The sequence below is a fragment of the Lottia gigantea genome (genome assembly GCF_000327385.1).
Source record: "Lottia gigantea unplaced genomic scaffold LOTGIsca_29, whole genome shotgun sequence".
NCBI lineage: Eukaryota > Metazoa > Mollusca > Gastropoda > Lottiidae > Lottia > Lottia gigantea.
The window spans coordinates 389,954-409,023 of NW_008708943.1; the positions used below are offsets into that span (position 1 = coordinate 389,954).

At 36.0% G+C, this 19,070-nt stretch overlaps 1 protein-coding gene across 1 annotated transcript in view; it reads left to right on the forward strand.

Annotated features, from left to right (window-relative positions):
* The window catches only part of LOTGIDRAFT_232423 (hypothetical protein), a gene marked incomplete at both ends in the record, with an annotated part of 29,229 nt that extends 19,548 nt beyond the window's left edge, over positions 1-9,681 (forward strand). The window contains 16 exons of the mRNA XM_009056758.1: positions 68-208; positions 570-700; positions 927-1,036; positions 1,356-1,473; positions 2,087-2,184; positions 2,471-2,584; positions 3,014-3,103; positions 3,421-3,530; positions 3,846-4,018; positions 4,785-4,879; positions 5,141-5,257; positions 5,588-5,749; positions 6,265-6,413; positions 6,678-6,799; positions 8,549-8,622; positions 9,559-9,681. Coding sequence (XP_009055006.1) covers positions 68-208; positions 570-700; positions 927-1,036; positions 1,356-1,473; positions 2,087-2,184; positions 2,471-2,584; positions 3,014-3,103; positions 3,421-3,530; positions 3,846-4,018; positions 4,785-4,879; positions 5,141-5,257; positions 5,588-5,749; positions 6,265-6,413; positions 6,678-6,799; positions 8,549-8,622; positions 9,559-9,681 — 1,927 coding nt within the window. The remainder of the gene's footprint in view (positions 1-67; positions 209-569; positions 701-926; positions 1,037-1,355; positions 1,474-2,086; positions 2,185-2,470; positions 2,585-3,013; positions 3,104-3,420; positions 3,531-3,845; positions 4,019-4,784; positions 4,880-5,140; positions 5,258-5,587; positions 5,750-6,264; positions 6,414-6,677; positions 6,800-8,548; positions 8,623-9,558) is intronic.
* Between the last annotated feature and the right edge of the window lie 9,389 nt (positions 9,682-19,070).

Genomic DNA, 19,070 nt, shown 5'->3' on the forward strand with positions numbered 1-19,070 from the left:
GTTTGACCAAGCAGACGTCAGCAGTATGAGATGAGCATTTGTCATTTTGAATCAAATTTCTTTCCAGATATGAAACATTTGAAGACCCGAGTGGTACAATAGAGAAATTTCATTATGGTACTCACTATTCCAATGCGGCTGGTGTTATACATTATATGGTTAGAATGGAACCCTTCACAACTCTACACATACAGTTACAGAGTGGCAAGTTAGTAGCCATAATCTCAAATTACTAGAAACTTTCGAGTGTATTACTTTGGTATATTTAGACCATAATTAAGTAGCACTCAAATGGTTAGTTCTGAACATGTTTGTCTTTTCCAATTCTGGCTTCAATGGAAGTAAGGAAACCATATTTGTCAACATTCAAAATTTACCCTTCTACCCCTTCTCCGCCATTTTGAAATCCGTCTGCTCCTGCTTTTTTTCCCACAGGTGGAACACATTCTGAACCCTGTTCCAGATTGTACGTCTGGTTGATTCCCTGAATCCCGACCATGCCGAGCTCATCAATCAATTTCCTTTTCTATTCTTGATATTCAAATTATCGACATGTTGTTACGTTGTAGGTTTGATGTAGCTGACAGGCAGTTTCATTCCATTCCTGGTAGTTGGCAGTCACCATGGGACAACCCTAACGATGTCAAAGAATTGATTCCAGAATTCTTTTACTTGCCAGAATTTCTGCAAAATATTAACGGTAAGTTAAGGCAGATTACAAATCTCTGGGCACTAGGTAACTAGCCCCCCCACAACACTTCAATGAAAGCGGGTCTCAGCAAAATCTTATGTGAGCCACCCATATTTGATTTTTGCTGTTACCCTCATGTAATTCTGATTTAGAAGGAAGGTTGTAAGACATTTCTTTATGAATATTGTCAGTCTACATGTAAATACAACCATCATTGATCCTTTATTTGTTTTAGATTTTGATTTGGGTAAACTACAGTTAACTAAGGAACAAATAAACGATGTTGTTTTACCGAAATGGGCAGCTACTCCTGAAGAATTTATTTATAAACATAGACTGGCCTTGGTAAGTCAAGATTCAGATTTAAACTTATGTTGTTGAACAATTTAGGCACTTGCTCGGTGTACTTTAGCTGGTCAACATTTGTCCAAAGTCCTCCTCAACTAGGCATTCTCTGTTGTAATTGAATTTCCTTCATTGCACACTGCATTAGTTGAACCTAAAGTAGAAAAATGACATGTAAAAGCACTTACATCCTCTTCTCTTACTATTTATCTTCTCTCCCATCTTTTGTATAAAATGAGTTTTGGTTCTTATGTAAATGGTTACAAAGTAAATGAAATTACTAAACAGAAGATGGTAATATTGTGATTCTATATTTTAGGAATCAGATTATGTATCTAGTAACCTACATGACTGGATAGATCTAATATTCGGATACAAACAAAAAGGTCAGGCTGCAGTGGATGCTGTCAATGTTTTTTACTTCTGTACTTATGAAGGTTAGTCCAATCTTTTCATATACACGACTGAAACGACACATTTTTCTAGGTTTCTGGCCTCCATTTCACAAAAACTTACGCCCACTCATGAGTCATAAATGTGATTTTTACAGTCAGCAGGTACATTTTTCAAATTTGAATTATGATATTTTTTTAAAAATCAGGGTTCAGGGTGCTGTTCTGATTTTCTCATTTTTATTTTGTGGAAAATTTCTTTCTGGTCATAATTTTGTGACTTATTACTTTGATCATACAACTATTAGTTTACAGATGTGACAGAAAATGAATCTTATAAAATTTCTTTTCAAAAGGAAAAATCAGTTATAAAAGACTCCTTTGAAGAAAACTATTATAAGCCTTTTGTTTGAAATGATTGGCATGTAATACTTTAATATCTGTGACTTCGTTTATTGAAGATCTTCAGTAAAAATAAAACTGAAACAAAATAGTTCAGATACGTCAATGTCAATTTTAATAATGTTTAGATATTAAAAAAGCACTTTTATTTTATTTCTGTCCTGGTACATTGTAAAAGCAACATGTTTGGACCCATTAGACGCATTGGTTCACACCAAATAAATGAAAAGACAGAATTAGAAAGTGTTATTTGTAGGTGCTGTGGACCTGGATGCTGTGAAAAATCCTCAAGAAAGAAAAGCTCTGGAAGGGATGATCAACAATTTTGGACAAACGCCAACTCAGTTGTTAAAGGTGAATATTGAATAATCAATTTTGCAAACAAATATGGGAATAAAGTTCAGGAAAAAAAATCTTTTGCCTTGAAAAATCTGGAGAAGAGCCGTGGAAAAGCGGTAGTAGATTACACATGTATATATTCAGTTTACATCAAAACAAGAAACTCACCCAAGTTAAGATCGAAGAATGTCTTGTTATAATGATTCATAATAGTTTTTAGCTGGATAACTTTTCAAACCTTTAAGATACTCAACCTTTGATCTTTATGACAATTAGAAAGTTTGAATTTTTATAATTTCAGGAACCTCATCCAAAACGTCTATCAATAGAAGAAGCCAATATTAAAGCCACGAAATCATCCAAACCACTTAATCTGTTTTATTTTGTTAAAGATCTCACTACTTTCTTTGTTGAGGTGGGTTACTAGAGCTAATTTTGAGCAACATTGCCTGGTTTGAAATGGTAGAAATATTCGAAAAGTTCACTGAGTCAAGCTAGTCTTCCCCACTTTCAGTAATCCATCTCTATAGTTTCCTATCACAATGTTTTTGTTATTCAATAGAGACCACTTATATAAAAATGTTTTCAAGAAATCTTTTGTCTTTCTTTTGGTAACCTATTGATATAAGACTTGTATAAAGAAAAATGCAAAAAATAGCTGAGGTTCTCTATAGCATCTTGAGTGTATGAATTCTCATGTGCTGAAACAAGTCTTGATGCTTTCTTGGAGAGTGCAGAACACTAAGCTCTAAGCGGTTCCATTTTCTGCAGACATCTGACTTGGTCATCCATTTTCTTCTTTGTTTATCATACCTTGTTCTCATGTTTCTCTTCAACATTACAGGTGTCATCTGATACAGATCCTCTTGTCTATGTCAATGTACCAAGAAATCAGGCACGGTCTATTATACAACATGGTACTCCTGATAGTATGGTAACTATTTATTATAGACTAGACAGTTGTGTTTACCATGCCCAGTTCAAATTGGCTTAGTTTCTGATGCAGTGCATACAGTGATGCAGGTCAGATAAACAGACATTGAAGAAAGCTCCAGTTTGTTTGAATGACACAATAAAGTGATGCACTATGTGCATAGTCTGTACATGCTCCCCTTGACAGTCAGATTCCCTCACTGCATGACATTACTCATTTTCATTTACAAAAGCAAGTGCATAAAAATAGGATATAAAACTCAATTTTGTTAAATTTCATGATATTTTGTTTTATGTTTACTCTTGCCATTCATCCAGATCACAGTGACAGAGAATGGTATTATTGGAATACATGGTTGGTTGCCCTATGATAAATCAGTTCCGAATTATTATACCTTTGATAAAGATCCAACTTTACAAAGTTCTAAGTAAGTGTTGATATATAAATCTATCTCAGTTCGTACGAGACAATATGTGTATAACTATAACACGTAAGGTTATTGAAGATTCTGTTTACTAGTCATCTGCACGTTTTGATTATTATTTGGACAAAACGTCAGTTCCTGAAGATCCTGTCTACTAGCTAGACTTTTTTTTTGGAAATATTTTACATGGATAACAACTTGAGTTTGAAGATTATAGGTTGAAATAAGACTATCAACTGATCAGATAGAGACTACTGTAACTTTGACAAATATTGAAACATGTTCAAGGGTATTTTAAGTCAGCTATTATATTTTTAGAACTAAGAAACATATCAATGGTGTGTTTGAACCAGGGCTATCTATAGAAGCCAAGTTATTTACTGTATCACATGACTGTAAGCTGTTATTCAGTGCTGGACATTGGGATAACAGTCTACAAGTGTATCATATCAATAAAAATAAAAAAATCAACCACATCACAGGACATATCGGTAAGTAAGACACCGTGGTACTATTCACTAGGAAAAAACAGAAACATCTCTGTTGATAATTGTAATCCATAAGTCAACAATGATGTGGACATTAAATGAGTCTAATAGCCATCCTGGTCAATGATGTAAACATGAAAGTCCAAGTCATCTTGGACCACTCAGAACTAGACCAAAAGCCATTCTGGATCTTCAAGATGTCAAAATCAATGATGTAAACATGAGAGTCCAAGTCATCTTGGACCACTCAGAACTAGACCAAAAGTCATTCTGGATCTTCAAGATGTCAAAATCAATGATGTAAACATGAGAGTCCAAGTCATCTTGGACCACTCAGAACTAGACCAAAAGCCATTCTGGATCTTCAAGATGTCAAAATCAATGATGTAAACATGAAAGTCCAAGTCATCTTGGACCACTCAGAACTAGACCAAAAGCCATTCTGGATCTTCAAGATGTCAAAATCAATGATGTAAACATGAGAGTCCAAGTCATCTTGGACCACTCAGAACTAGACCAAAAGTCATTCTGGATCTTCAAGATGTCAAAATCAATGATGTAAACAGGAAAGTCCAAGTCATCTTGGATCACTCAGAACTAGACCAAAAGTCATTCTGGATCTTCAAGATGTCAAAATCAATATCCTAGATATGAAATGAGTCCAATAGCCATCTTAAATCAAGATGGAAATGAATGACAAATTCAGGTGTCAATTCAATGTTGATGAGATTTTTTAACCCACTAATTTATAATTTCAAATGTATTTTAGATGTAATAACGTGTTTAGCTTTAGATTATTGTGGTAATCATTTAATAACTGGTTCTAGAGACCGAACGTGTATGATCTGGGAGATTCTTCAACAGGTACTTCTCTCTTTTTACTAGTAGACTAGGGTGGTGGTCTGACAGGAGGGTTGTGGTCAGACAGGAGGGTGGTGGTCTGACAGGAGGGTGGTGGTCTGTGTGCTGATATATGCGATACAAGAATAGTGGCTATGGTAGTCAAGGTATAGTATGCAGTTCGTAATAGCATGACATTTTGAAGATTAGCTTATGCTTTCCCATGAGGATTTTTTTTTTGTAATACCACAACTCTAGTATAAAACCTGATAAATTATATTCTAGGGTGGATTTTGTAACAATATTAACAAGAAGCCTGTACAGACTCTGTATGGCCATGACAGTGAGGTAACAGTGGTACATATTTCAGTTGAATTGGATCTTGCTGTTTCTGCTGGAAAGGTATAGTAATCAATATATTCTGTTTGTTGTGCTTGGAGCAAGAGACATTGCTCAGTTGTTGCTCACTTGACATGTATATTAGCTATGTGGACTCTCTGCAATGCATGCCTAAATCATAAACCAACTCTAATGGCATCATGTTTTCTGGAATAGTGCCCAGCTCTTCAAAACTAACAAAATCTGCCTCTGAATAAATATTGAAGACTAGACTTTTTAAAATTTCAAATTAAAACTACTAAATAATTGTAATATGGCAGGAGTTTTTAAAAATAATATGTTATACTGCAAAAATGTATCTATGGAAACAATACAATGTATATTTTTTGATAGGATGGTACAGTTATTATACATACAGTACGTAAAGGACATTATATGAGAACGTTACGGCCTCCTTGTGAAGAAAATTATACCATCTCCATACCGTTATTAGCGGTATCAGATATAGGTCAAGTGGTACTGTACTCTAGAGAGATTCATAATAATAAAACTCAGGTTAGATTTAAATGATTTTCTATTATACCTCAATCCTGTTCAATAGTTTGCTGTATTTGGCTCATACTTTGGCATAACTCCTTCCAAGTCAGCCTATGAACTTTTCAGGCTATCCTCATATATCTCTTGTCCGATAGTGGAGATCTAACCCTCTAATATTTACATATTTTCTGCAACTTGCTATATAACATCTGATAGAACCAATTATCTGTTTGATATGGTCATTTGAGTTTCAAGAATGAGCAGTTTAAGATTCCTTGACAGTTTGTTATGAAAAAGAATAGGCTAGTGTCTCATGTCCTGCCAAAATCTACCTCATTGCACACTGCATTTTGACAGTTATTCATGTTCTTATAAAGTTGCAGAAGATAAAGATATTAAGCTCTATTTCATGGCATTAGCTTAAACTAGAGCTAACACTATGTTGCTGACATGTGTTTCGAATAAACAAACCTCATCAGGAAAGCTTTAGTGGAAATAGGGGTTTTCATTATATTGTTATTATTATTTCCCAGGAGAAGAATACTCTACATGTTTATTCTGTCAATGGTAAACATTTGTTCTGTGAGACTCTGACATGTACACTCGGCCATTTTGTTTTAACTGGTGATCATGTGATACTGGGAGACAGTAATGGCCAGGTCACCATCAAACAGATATTTGGGTAAGTACTAATCATGGAATTATAGGCATTGTAGACAGTGGGGCTTGTCATTTGGACTTTGGTCAAGCCTCTTGACAAGGCTATAGGTCATGTGATATAGCATAATTTACAATTAATGAAGTCATAAAACACTTAGGTTTAATGGTATTGCAGGAACTACATACGTCTGATTAAAAATTGGAATGGTGCAAATTGATGCTATCAATGTCCACGTAATACATTAAAAATTAGAAAACCTCTTTAAGATTTATGATCTTATTTCAGGTTGAAGAACATTACAAGTGTCCAACTACGAATCCCTGTAACTTGTTTGTCTGTAACCAATGGCAACAGTCATATATTAGTTTGTTTACAAGATGGAAAGTTAATCATTATTGGAGTCACATGTAAAACGAGGACAAAAAGGTTATCTATGTTTTAAATGGATGTCGTCCTAGAATACTCATATTTTTGCATCTTGGCTGTTCAAAATTCATTGGTTATTTATTGAGTTTTATGGTTGTGTCTACTGAACAAGTTCTGTTGTCTGCTGAATAAGAATTGTTGTACTGCCAGTAGTAAATCTGTGCTCAATTAGCTGGTTAAACAGACAGACAGCGAAGTTTTTGCTTGATTATCCGTGATTTTACTACTGCAAATCCATAACACACTTTCACAGTTCATCATAACAAAGTTAAACAAGAAGGATGAAATATTAAAGAATGCTGACTCCAGTCTTGATATGAACCAGTATCCAAATCCTGAACTCACTGTCAAGGTTCATCTTAAGAAATTCAAACAAGAAGGATCAAATATTAAAGGATGCAGACGTTAGTCTGGATCTGAACTTACACTGTTGATAAATGTAAAAACTTCATACAAGTGTACCTGCACATCAATCCCTGAGCCTATACACAAAGTAAGGACTTAGATATCTTGGCTACTGATGAGACAGATCTCTTTTTTATTTCATCATCATTTCAAAACATTAACACATCATTCCAGTGATAGAGTGACAGATTGTGAATGTTGTATCATGTACATCTGTTCTGATACTTGGTGACTCTGATATCTAGGTGTGGCTAAAGTGTAGTGATAGATGTGATAACAACCACCCTACCCTTAAGGCCAGTCCGTTTGGTTCTCTGGTAATATAGCTGTAGTGGAGTAATGAACTACTTCACAACTCAAAAATATGGTGAGGTCTCAGAACCTGGTGATATTATGCTCAACAGCTACCCTCTCCCACGACAATAGTGCCCCCCCCCCCCCATCCCCTCTTATTACGAGGACAGCTTAAGTGACCACCAAGTCACCCACCCACCTTTTTTTAGGAAAAAAAACAAAAGATATCTGTATGTTGTGTTTTATTTATACAACAGTAAACTACACAACCCCCCAAACAGTGATGATAGGTGTCCTAGAATGACAATGCTCTTTCAGCAACGGTTAAAGACGATTATCACATCTAATACGCAATACATCGTTGTTAAGGGAACATTTGAACTAATAAGCATAATGTAATATTATTATGTGTATATATTGTAATATGTATTGTTTTATAATCTATTGTAAACTTGTTTATAAATTTTAGCTTGATTCTCGTCGTTTTGATTACTTGTGAATTATAGCATCTTGTGTGTTCGGTTCGTACCGTTCCACCATCTTGATCCTCAAGGCTATTAAGAGTCACTCGGCATCTACTCCGTGGAAATGAAATGAATGGACTTTTACGCCCTAGTATTCTGCAACTTATGGGCTAATCAAGACGGGATCTACTTCATGAGGCAAAATAAGGGTGGGTCGTCTACATTGATATATATATATTCTCTTAGCTACTAGATTTTCAGAATCATAACCTTTTTCTCAATAAGACCAAAAAAGACCGTTTACCTGACTTCAAACATCGCTGGTTAGTAGGGCGTGGTTAGTTTGGGTGTAATTGTATATAAACTTCTTATTGGACTTTTCATTCTGAAAAGTGTCACCAGTTTTCATAAATTTTCCTCTTCCATTTGTGAAAATAATGAGTCTAGAACGACGCGAATTAAGCTAAACTAATACAAAAATATGTCAACTGTGATACTTGTAATAGTAAATAAAATATTCACTCAACTGTCTTAGTGTTATTTTCAACTCCCCCCCATCCCTTATAGTTAGTAATGCTTGTCGATGGGATATGGAACAGAAACCAGATATCGGAAGCCCCTTGAGCTACAGCCTGTTCACGGTAAAGATACCTTTAGCAAGTTCTTTCCATCTAGATTCCTAATGTAAGTAAGGTTCCTTACGCTACCGTGAATGTTAAAAAATAGACTTCTTCAATTTGTTTGATTATAAGGATGTCGCTTGTCTTTACGATAGACATGAACTCATTTTAATACTGGTCATATCTACGCGACAATACTTTGTGACAACAGTTTTACTTGACAAAACGAAGTAGGGCCTGACTCATTTATTACTTGACTAGAGCTTTTCTCAAGCTCTAACGCACAATCAACGCCACAGGATTGTAATAGCTGGATCACGAACTTGCTATCCTATTTAGACGTGGGCACAAAATCTTTTTCATTTCATTTCTGAAGATCGTATTGAAAAAACTGTAAATAAATGGATTGGCCACTGACTGGATGAAGAACGACCTATAAACTATAGCAATGACCTGGGAGCCCAGACTTTGAATAGACACTTTTAGTTTATGATAGCTGTAAATCCCCAGTATTTCTAATGCTTCTATAACCAAGAAAGGGACGTAGGAAATTAAGAACACGATAGTCACAGTCAAAAGAGTAACGGGCTTCTTATGTCGAAAATTGTGCGTGGTAGGCAGATGCGAGGGCTGATTTCTGTTCGTGGGGCAACTGGACTCTTTAACGGAAATCTTTAGTTTTTGTTCATTTCTGTAGAGCGTAATAAACACACGAACATAGAAAAAAATTAACATAAAACATCCGACAAAGAAGACTATGTTTTGAGTTATTATAGACACGGTTGCGATCACAGAATCCTTGTATTCGTCGTTGTACAACTCACATGTTGACGCCTTGAGACCCGAATCGGCTATCGGCTGTATTCGAATACCACCAAATAGCCAGATGGGGGAGCACAGAGCCATCGCAAATAATGTTGTAACCATCAAAATTATAATTGTTTGTTTATTATTCAGCATCTTATCATGTGGCTTACAAATTTGACGATATCTCTCAAAACTGATTACTACCAAAACGAAAAACGAGCCGACCACACTGACAAAAGACGAATAGAGGACGAATTTACACAGAATTTCTGATGAGTAAGAAAACATGTAGATTATATGTAGAAAATCCCCAGGAATACACACACACGCGGTAAAAACATCATAAATAGAAAGGGTCACTATAAATATTTTCAGTTTATTTCTGGAACCTTTAGTAACATTCACAAAAATAACCAACGAATTTCCTACACTTCCAATGATTAACATTATACCAAGATACAGAAACAATGGTAACGAATTTTCAAGTCTGTATTTATCTAGGGCAGCCAGAAGTTCATTTTTCTCCAATAGCGAGCTCGTATTATTCATGGTCTCGATTTCCAAATAAAATGGAGTTTCACCTTCTACTTTTCAGTGCTTTATTGTACTTGTATTCCTTAATGGGCTAATTAAATAAAAAAGTTTTGTTCTGGTTTTTAATGTACTAATTAAATGAAACAGTCCTTCTGTTAATTAGTGCACCAAGTAATTAAAACAGTGTACCGAATAAATAAAACAGTGTACCAATTATATAAAACAGAGTTTACGTCCTACTGGTCTGTTCCTTAAGCCTTCTGATATGAAAACTTTGCATACTAAGAGAAATAAACCTAACTGAATTCGCACGATATAATCAATAAGAAACAAGTCAGTTTTCATGTATACAGATATAGGTATTCTATAATTCTTAATAAACAGAAATAGAAAGTTCACACACGACATGGATTCCGGAATTCTGAATTCATTTTCTCTCTTCGATGAGGTTTTAAGTCGTTTCCAACACAAATTACAAAAACTCTGAATTCATATTTTAATATCTGTAGTTGTTGTTAGCTCTCAGTTTCAACAAAAACATATGTTTTGTGTGCAGGTTTTAGAGAAGTACCTTAAAATCTTCAAAAATCACTGACAGAAACGGTGAAAAACACACGGACACAGGTCTGTAGTTGTGGTTTCAAACACTGACAAAGTACTATAAAATATTCAAAAATCACTGACAGAAGCGGAAAAAACACACCAACACAGGTCAGTAGTGGCGGTTATAATAATAGCTGACAAGTACTTTAAAAATGTTTTGGATTACGGGTTTTATTTTGCAGTAGGTAGGTAGATGACAAGTTAACGTTCGCAGTTTGGATTATTACTAATTCTATTTGTTTGATAATCAATAGACATAGGAAATTCGTCTCCGTTAATCAACAAGTCTGATGTAACAATAGTAAATGAGACAACAGACATAGAAAATATTGGACATACTAGATTGTCTCATTAGATGCCTAATTAATTTGTACGTCAATTTCCGCTAAAAAGTCGGCAAGAGCTTTGAGAGAACATTGGAAAAATTGGAGACCAAACAGGGAGAATAGACAATTTGCTGTCTTAGAAATAAAATCCTTCCTGTCACACAGTATTGTACCTCACGTCTTCTGTAACAGAAAATTGTATTTCATATCTGATTGACACAAACATTTCGTTAATGTTATCAGTTCGCATTAAGCATTCATAGAATAACGAAATTGCATGTGAAATAAAAGAAAAATATCATCAATTATTATAAAATTAATTAGATTTATCACCATTATTTCCATTACCACCCACATTTTGCGGGTGCAGAAAAGGAGGTAGCTTTTTAAGATAGCCTTGTGAAGCAAAGAGACATACGCCCACATGTAGCTTTGATTGCAAGTACAAATCATTGTTTGTAGCCTGTAGAGTGAGCACGAGCCAAGTCTGAACGGACGGACGACAAAATGCTTCCATACTACATGGGGGCATATAAAAATTAAAAGAATCCATAAAGAATTGCTGCTTTAAGAGTGAGCAAAAGTTGCACTATATGGCTATTGGAGTGAAAACGCAATGTCAGACACGATATTTTGGTGAAAAAGTAACAGATCATCACGGAAATCGTAATGACCTCGACCCACAAAATAAAAATAAAAAGAATCCATAAAGAATTGTAGTTTGTAGAGTGAGCACGAGCCAAATGTGAATGGACGGACCTGTGGGGCGATTACAATGTAGGCCTACGCCTAAACTATTTGTGTGGGCGTATAAATAGGGAGTGATTCAAACAAACGTTTATTAACAGTAGGTTTAAACATTCAGAGAATACAATTGTCCATTGAAAGCTAGGTGTCATCATCATTAATTAGGCTACAATTATCACCATATTATATATATCATTACCACCAATATTTCGTTTCGCTTGAACAAAAATTCATTAAAGGGGCAGTCTGGTTTTGGTAAAGTTAATGAAGGTAATGAAGTAATGAAAACTATGAACCGAAATCTAAGGAAATGCATCTTGTGTTAGTGATTCACCACTCGTGGTCGTGTCAATAATATTTATTGGGTTTGATATATTTAACCACTCGTGGCCATTGGCACACAGTGTGTGGGTTACTGAGCGCGATTTTCCCAGGCGGCTTAATCATCGCACATGCGTTATTGACGTTAAAAAGATGGCTGCACCAGGTGATGTAGTGTAGTAAATTTGTTGAGACAAAATTACAATATCCGATCGCCAGGATAACAACAGTAACAAATGCATTTTCTCCCGTTCTTTAACGTGCACAGCCTATAGCACACGGGGTCTCGATTTATTGTCCCATCCGAACGACTAGACGCTTTATCAATGCCAGCCCCTCTTACCTGCATTAGTGACCGGGTTGAAAAATCCGATGGTATTATATTTCGACCTTTGCCGGGAGACACTCTGTAGAGCCATATATATAATTATATATTGGGATAGACTCTATGGTAGAGGCACACGGGAAATTTTACTCAAGACTCGCGTCGGCGACAAAGACCGCCCATGTGTCCTCACTACCCGTAAAATAGACCAAGATGAAGTTATAGATTATCAACAAAAGAGAAATAACTCTTTCACATCTAGATCACAAGAGGCCAATCTTAAAAGAGTGAAAGCCATAGTTTTGTAGTTTCGATGTGAAGGAGTTATTTCCCATAATTCGTCTTCCTCTCAATATTTCTCTTCGAACAGTTCAACAGCCTTAATTGTCGACAGACACAATCGCAAAGTGGTCACAGGTGTTCCAGAGAGTGTAAGCATGTCTTAAAACGTTTAGGTCGAGTCTAAATCGCACCTCAGTAGGTGAAAACATTAGTACGTCAGTAAACACGTCGCGTCAGACGCGTCAAAGTAATGAAAACACGTCAGAGAACCTCTAATCTTCATAATTCAGTCCGTCAGTAACTCAAAGATAAAATAACTATGTGAACATACTACATTTTTGACAGACTCAATCGTAAAGTGACCTCAGGTGTTCCAAAACGTTTTAGTATGTCGAATTTTGATCACACTTTAGTAGGTAAAAACCCCAGTTCGACAGTAAACACGTCAATACATCAGTATGCATGTAGTAGTTTCCCCCTTTTACAATTTCCTCCCAGTTTCCCCCATTGGTTATCAATACGTCAGTACACACATCAGACGCGCTAAAGAAATGTAAACACGTCAAACGCGTTAAAGAACTGTTATGTGTGACAGGTATTTCTGAAAGGTTTAGTATGAGCCAATACATCAGTACCAGTGTCTTCATACATCAGTCAGCATGAAAAGCTTAACAATATTATAAACTATGTGAACTCTCTTATAAGAAACCCCCTTGTTGACAGACTCAATCGCAAAGTGGCATCAGGTATTCCAGAAAGTTTAAGCATGCCTTAAAATGTTTAATTTGAGTTTTAATCACACCTCAGTGGGTAAAAACTTTAGTTCATCAGAAAACACGCCAAAGAAATGGTCTTCGTTACACGTCAATGCGTCGGTTCACACGTCAGACGCGTCAAAGAAATGAAAACACGCCAGACGCGCCAAAGAACCTCTATTCCTCACAAATCAGTCAGTCAGTAAATAATAAAAAAATAACTATGTAAACTTTCTTAAAATACTACATTTTTGACAGACTCGGGTAAACCAGAAAGTGTAAGCATGCCTTAAAAGATTTAGGTCGAGTTTTAAACACTCCTCACTAGGTAAAACATTAGTACGTCAGTAAACACGTCAAAGAACTGGTCGACAGTTTGAAGAGATAAAAACTCATTCTTTCCAAGTAAATATTCCAAAGCAAGGTTTGATTTTCTCTCAGCTTCAATTCTTAACGGAAAATCTTACTCAATTCTATGCCATCCATATTAATTAATATTTAACGTTCAGACGCTGCTTTCGTTATGTAACGAATTATTTGAAATTTCCTAGAAAGTTTTCAGGGTTAAGTTTGACTGTAAAATATATAGACACGAATACGTAATTTTTATACGCCCACACGTAAGATGGGCGTATATTGTAATCACCCCGTCGGTCCGTCCGTCCGTTCACATTTGGCTCGTGCTCACTCTACAGGCTACAGTTCTTTATGGATTCTTTTGATTTTTATTTTGTATGTCAATGTTGTTATGAAGATGATCCCTATTGATTTTCGTGATGATCGGATAATTTTTCACCGAAATATCGTGTCTGACTTGACGTTTTTCTCTATTAGCAATATTGTGCAACTCGTGCTCACTCTACAGGCTACAATTTTTTACAGATTCTTTTGAATTTTATTTTGTGTGTCAATGTCATTATGAAGATGATCCCTATTGATTTTCGTGATGATCGGATAATTTTTCACCGAAATATCGTGTCTGACTTGACGTTTTTCTCTATTAGCTATATTGTGCAACTCGTGCTCACTCTACAGGCTACAATTTTTTACAGATTCTTTTGATTTTTATTTTGTATGTCAATGTTGTTATGAAGATGATCCCTATTGATTTTCGTGATGATCGGATAATTTTTCACCGAAATATCGTGTCTAACTTGACGTTTTTCTCTATTAGCAATATTGTGCAACTCGTGCTCACTCTACAGGCTACAATTTTTTACAGATTCTTTTGAATTTTATTTTGTGTGTCAATGTCATTATGAAGATGATCCCTATTGATTTTCGTGATGATCGGATAATTTTTCACCGAAATATCGTGTCTGACTTGACGTTTTTCTCTATTAGCTATATTGTGCAACTCGTGCTCACTCTACAGGCTACAATTTTTTACAGATTCTTTTGATTTTTATTTTGTATGTCAATGTTGTTATGAAGATGATCCCTATTGATTTTCGTGATGATCGGATAATTTTTCACCGAAATATCGTGTCTAACTTGACGTTTTTCTCTATTAGCAATATTGTGCAACTCGTGCTCACTCTACAGGCTACAATTTTTTACAGATTCTTTTGATTTTTATTTTGTGTGTCAATGTCATTATGAAGATAATCCCTATTGATTTTCATGATGATCGGATAATATTTCACCGAAATATCGTGTCTGACTTGACGTTTCACTCTATTAGCTATATTGTGCAACCCTGTAGTCACTAAAGACTGTTTAATCATTTCTGACAGCTGCCAGTGGGCGTATGTTACCTTGCCTGGCAAGCTATCTTTCTCACTTGTATTATTACGGTATGGAGGAAGTATGACGAATTTGGGTGTGGTTTGGATACCACGATGAGGTGTACATGCCTACTAGGATCCTATCAACCAGCTTGTCCTTGGCAATGATCTTTCCCGAATTACCGGACCCATTTACCACTGGGTCGACTGGAAAGATGACTTATTAAAGGTCTCCATACTTTCACGCCGACCAGGATTAGAGCCAACGATCAACATTTGTTGGACGAAATGAAGCTAATGCCGCAATGTCATAGGGATATATAACTCGATGAGTAATGTCAAGTTTCCAACGATCATGTGATACAGGGCGCCATAGAAGGTTAAGACTGTTCCCTAATAGCACTCTGCATGTTAGAAAAGAAGTGCAGCGTAGTGCCAGTGAGAACAGATCAACACCATGCTGTTTTCAATCATACAAAGGCAGTTGAATCGGTCTGTCACCTTTTTTTCCAAAAGTCAAGTCATTGCACAACCTGAAAAACACGGAGCTTGGATTTATACGATCCGACCGACCAAGAAACGACGTCAGAACAGGGTATACAATATATTTAAATTCATCTTGAAGTATAGGTTCGAATCCCGGACTTTCAAATAATCTAGCAAGTGTCGAACTAGCTGAGTTAAGTGCTGCCTCCCTGTCAGTGACATGACGTGTCAATTTCATCCGTTTGTTATATCAATAATTAGAAGGAGGCTAGAGCTGTCAAACAAAATGCCAATATTTCTGACATGATAATCGAAAAGTTCTCTAATTGTCATATCGCATTCTAATATTGTTTCAAAACTGTAGGTTTCCTAATTTCTTTGAAGTTATTCAGGTCGCGAAATATTGAAACAAGATAGAAAAATATTGGAAAAATTGATTTTCTGTCATCTTATCTTTAATATGTTTAATGTCAGCCCTTTATCTTTTAAGTATGGTATCCTCTAAGAATAACGCCCCAGTTTCTCTTTGAACATGAAGATAGGAAGAATAACGCGACGGTACGAAGAACAATCGTCTCACTCAGTTTCTCCTTATTAGTAATGGTATAGTGAATAATTCACCCGGTATCTTCTTACCAGTAATGGTATAGTCAATAATTCACTCAGTTTCCTCTTACCAGTAATGGTATAGTAAATAATTCACCCAGTTTCCTCTTACCAGTAATGGTATAGTCAATAATTCACTCAGTTTCCTCTTACCAGTAATGGTATAGTCAATAATTCACCCAGTTTCCTCTTACCAGTAATGGTATAGTCAATAATTCACCAGTTTCTTACCAGTAATGGCATGGTGAATACTTCACCCAGTTTCTCCTTGTCCGTAATGGTGTGATGAATTATTCGCCCAGTTTCTTCCAACCAGTAATGGTATAGTGAATAACGCACTAAGTTTCACTTTGTCAGTGATGGTATGGCTAATAATGCACTTGGTTTTCTTTGTCAGTGGTGGTATAGCGAATAACGCACTTGGTTTTTCTTTGTCAGTGATGGTATGGCGAATAATGCACTTGGTTTTTCTTTGTCAGGGTTGGTATGGCGAATTATGCACTTGTTTTTTCTGTGGCAGTGATGGTATGGCGAATAATGCACTTGGTTTTTCTTTGTCAGTGATGGTATGGCGAATAATGCACTTGGTTTTTCTTTGTCAGGGGTGGTATGGCGAATTATGCACTTGGTTTTTCTTTGTCAGTGATGGTATGGCGAATAATGCACTTGGTTTTTCTGTGGCAGTGATGGTATGACGAATAATGCACTAGGTTTCTCTTTATTGGTGATGGTATGTCGAATAATGCACTAGGTTTTGTCTTTGTCAGTGATGGTATGGCGAATAATGCACTAGGGTTCTCTTTGTCAGTGATGGTATGTCGAATAATGCACTAGGTTTCTCTTTGTCAGTGATGGCATGACGAATAATGCACTAGGTTTCTCTTTGTCAGTGATGGTATGGCGAATAATGCACTAGGTTTTGTCTTTGTCAGTGATGGTATGGCGAATAATGCACTAGGTTCTGTCTTTGTCAGTGGTGGTCTGGCGAATAATGCACTAGGTTTCTCTTTGTCAGTGATGGTATGACGAATAATGCACTAGGTTTCTCTTTGTCAGTGATGGTATGGCGAATAATGCACTAGGTTTCTCTTTGTCAGGGATGGTATGGCGAATAATGCGCCAAGTTTCTCTTTATTGGTGATGGTATGTTGAATAATGCACCAGGTTTGTCTTTGTCAGTGATGGTATGGCGAATAATGCACTAGGGTTCTCTTTGTCTGGCGAATAATATCTTTCCCTTTTTTTTATTATGGTAGGCCAAATATTTCACAGCCGATTGAACGGACATTTCTGGGAAGAGGTAAACGAAACTGGTGCCCATTTTTTTATATTCAATGATAGTACGCATACGACGCCTCATGTTCTCGACCTCCCCTTGTCAGTAATTGTGTGATGAATAATTCGTTCAGAAAAGAAAGTATATTGGAGACTGATGATGCATAACTTATTTTCTGTTCATGGCTTAACAGTTGTAACATATATTGACATGAAGACATTGAGATGACCGTGCCTCGTTTTGTCATCGATGATCGATTACTATTGATTAGTGAGTGGTGTTTGCTGAATGAAGTTATATAAAATAATGTTAAATAAATGCCGACTGTTTATTTTATTAAAACAGGATATCGAATCTGTCAGTTCATGTTTTATACTATTTGAACGGATCGCATTTGAAGGAGATAATACGAATCGGTGAGTCTTTTATGCATTTAATATATTTTCTTCTGGAAATAATTCAGGTTTTGTAACTGCCCACATTAATATTCAGTTCTGGTAGTCACAAACTTTCGTTTTTGCATGGTGTCAATTATTTTGCAGGGCAGATTCTTGTGCCACAGTGTTTGAATGATGGATGTGTATCGTCTTCAGATTAATGCATGGATATTGAATGTCACGAATTGAACAAACTGTATAATGTTGATATTTCGTGATATGCAATTTTGGTTTCGGTAAACTAAAAATCTAATATCCTTTGGTTAACTCGGGTACATTGGCTTTTTGAGTATGGCGTTGTACATTCTAATCTTCCGCTAATACACTTATACGGTGTTCAATGAAACTGTGTTAGTACAGCAGCATTGAGGAAGAGAAGTGGGTAGCGGGAGTTGAAATGAAACCGACAGAAATCTTGACAAAATTAATGACATTTACAATGCCAGATGTCTCTGGAAAGGATGCACACTTCCTACCTGATGCCCGGTGATCGTCTCTCACTTCTTAGAGACCAAGACACAAAAACAACTTTTTCTAAAAACGACATAGTCTAAAATACTAAGCTGGATAGCTCATTATTTGATTGATATAACACGCCTTAGATGTAGATTTATAGGGAATATTAACAGATGGTGAGAAATTGTCACATCACATATAAACTGATAACAAAACCATCAATAGATTGAAACATCTTAAAAAAAACCACAATCTATTTCTTTTCTCGAACAAAATCAATAAATCAAATCACATCGTAGGGACTATAAATAACCCCTGTATTTACATTATTTCAAAGGCCATGGTGCGCCATTTTCGGGGGTAAATAGTCCTCAGAAGTTCTAAAACTGCACTAAAATCGCATATTTCCTTCAAATATACCTCAAACCAAGAAAAGACTTGTCTACATTTTAACTTTCAAACCATTCTGGACACACGTGGACTTGGGTACTCAAATATCAACGGTGTTATGGAAACACCATTACTGATTAGCTTAGCAAAAATTTCCCGCTTCTGAGACCAAGATATGATTGGTCTTCAGGTTACGAACACCCTTTAAACAATACACACTCAAGTCACCAATATTAGGGGTGATTGCTGGTTCAGTTTCCGCTATAGGTGCAAAACAGAAGTCCCGTCTTTGGAGATCCTTATTGAAGATCAATGTATCTCCTGAACCAAGTAATTATCAAATGATCATTTTATATCTGAACTTTTTCGTTTCATTTGTCTAAATGGACTA